The sequence below is a fragment of the Cynoglossus semilaevis genome, chromosome 18 (assembly GCF_000523025.1).
Source record: "Cynoglossus semilaevis isolate Cse_v1.0 chromosome 18, Cse_v1.0, whole genome shotgun sequence".
NCBI lineage: Eukaryota > Metazoa > Chordata > Actinopteri > Pleuronectiformes > Cynoglossidae > Cynoglossus > Cynoglossus semilaevis.
In genome coordinates, this window is record NC_024324.1 from 654,436 (window position 1) to 656,843 (window position 2,408).

At 50.3% G+C, this 2,408-nt stretch overlaps 1 protein-coding gene across 1 annotated transcript in view; it reads right to left on the minus strand.

The window, feature by feature from the left end:
- Window positions 1-1,312: 1,312 nt before the first annotated feature.
- The window catches only part of LOC103393852 (zinc fingers and homeoboxes protein 1-like), a 9,083-nt gene continuing 7,987 nt past the window's right edge, over window positions 1,313-2,408 (minus strand). The window contains 4 exon segments of the mRNA XM_017040892.2: window positions 1,313-1,342; window positions 1,458-1,841; window positions 2,021-2,146; window positions 2,233-2,408. The exon segment at window positions 2,233-2,408 is cut by the window's right edge and continues 8 nt beyond it. Of these exon segments, the coding sequence (XP_016896381.1) occupies window positions 1,313-1,342; window positions 1,458-1,841; window positions 2,021-2,146; window positions 2,233-2,408 (716 nt within the window).

The following is a 2,408-nucleotide window of genomic DNA, read 5'->3' on the forward strand; positions in this document are numbered from 1 at the left end:
TCATTAATCCACCTTAAAAACATTGTTGTCAGAGACACGATCAGCTGGACAGAAATGAACGCACCCTGCAGTGCCTCCAGTGGCCAGCTGCAGTAAAAGGTACATTAGCCACACCCTGTCCATATAAGCTAGCTTTATGCTAAGGGGCACAACCCAGTGAACGTCAGTAAAATCTCTGGCCCTACGTTGCCCCCAGTGGCTATCACAGTATTGGCTACAGAAGAAGCATCCCGGGCCCCCGCACTTCTAAATAAGCTAGCTAGCTCAACGACCAAAAGGTGGCACAGTAGAATAGTTAGCATTGCTGATGTGAGACCTACCATATATGTCAATTTAAATAATTCCCAACTTCTTACTAAAGGTAAAGTCCCGCCCCTTTTATTCCTGCAAGACAGACAGAAACAGGTCTTTAACTTGTGAGGGGACGACAGAGGCGGGGCAGTTACTGTACCCAGATGCACTGTCTCAAATGTGCACTAGAGGGCACCAAATCTTTTTAACAATATTTCAAATCACCACCGTTGCCCCCTGATGGAGATTCAAGAGAAAACATCTTAATCTTCCACCTGTTCATGTTCTGGACGCTGAGATCGTGAACATTCTTCTTTGACCTTTGACCTTACATTACTAAGGTCAACACATTGATGTTTTTTTATTAACCAAGAATAAAAACCGCGTCCTGAGTTCAACGTTTGTCGTTTGTTTACACTTTGACAATGGTTTTAAGGTGGATTAAAAAACTGCAGCGTGTGTGAGGTCGGAGGTAAGAAACATCCTGAAGAGACGTCGTTGAAACTCAACGCACCCAAACGTCCGCAAACGGGGTTTTTTTCGTTGTTTTTACAAAAAAGAGCTTATAGTTCGTACGAGGAGTTAAACTTCACTCTGACTTTGACGCAACTTGAAAATAAACAGGAAAAAAATACAAAAAGAGTTAAGAGTTTAGACTCAACATCGGTTTTTGTTTTTGTTTTTCACTTCAAAAAAACAAATGAAATTTTTAAAAACGTTTTGTTCCGACCAGTAAACGTTTCTGTTTGGTCTCCTCTCTGAGAACCGTCTCTGTTCAAACTTTAAGACACGAGTCGATCAAACGCCACAAGAAATCCGACGTACAAGTCCCGTGGTTTCTGTCGGCGGCGGCGGAGCGGGAACTCGTCCTCGTGGTCTTGGTTCCAGCCTCAGTGACGTAAACTGGTTCCTAGAGTTGGGCCAAGACAAACCAGGGCTCAAACCAGTCTGGATCTGGAACCCCCCCCCCACCCCCCCGCCCCCCAGCAGACTGTCTCTGGGGACGAAGTCTGAGGTTGGATTAAAAAACGGCGGGTCCTGAGATCACGCCCTGAGGAACGCCACGTGTGAAGAGTTAGCGTTTCAGAACTCCTGTTGGTGAGAACGTGAACTGACCTCATGTCTGTGCCCACGGCTGTCATTGGCTGACTCACTCACTCACTCACTCACTCAGCCTCCTCCTGGATCTCCTCTTGCTCCTTCTCCTCCTCCTTCTCCTCCTCTTTGCCGTCATCTGAGGCCTCGTCTCCTTGCTCCTTCACCTCCATGTCGCCCTCGCCGTCTTCTTGTTCTGTCCCCACTGTGGTTTCCTCCTCCTCCTCCTCTTCGTCCTCGCCCTCTTCCTCCTCCTCCTCCTCGTCTTCCTCTGCCTCCTCCTCCTCACTGAAGGGCTCCTGTCCCTCCTCCTTCCTCTTGGCGGTCTCAGCGAACCAGTCCCTCACCTGCTCGTAGCTCATGCTGGACTTCATCACCAGCTCGTCCAGGTCTTTCTCACTCAGAATGCCGTGTTTGAGGTAGTAGTCTTTCAGAAATGATTTACCAGACTTCACCTGTAGGGGGACAAGCAGACAAAACACTGACATACATTTGGATAGGGCTTCTCGTACTGAAAGTTCTGGGAAAACTACGGCTCTGAGTCCATGCCCCAGACTCCTCCGACCGATCAGGAGGCTAGCCCTGCCCGGTGCTACCTGACAGGCCCAGCTGTGGTCCTGGTACCGATACAGACCTTAATGGCGGTCACGCCCTCCTTTGGTGATCGCTTGGAGGCGTTGGGCCGCCGCGTCCTCTTGGACCAGCCCCTGTTACGCTTCCTCGACTTCTTCTTGGCTCCGCCGTTTAGTGCCTCGTCCCCCTGCAGGACAGAAGGTTAAGGAACTCACGGTCATCGTTATTGCGACAAACACAGTGTCAGGTGTGACAAGGACGCGGCACGATCACCTTCCCGCTCTGGTAGAGGTAGTACCACTTCAGGTTGCTGTTCTTGCAGGCGTAGCGCGTGTCACCGAACCAGTTGACGACGTAGGTTCTGGGCAGCCCGCTCTCGTTCGCCATGCGGTCGTACTCTTCAGGCGTCGGCCACTGCGTGTGGACGAAAGCCTTCTTCAGGATGTGGA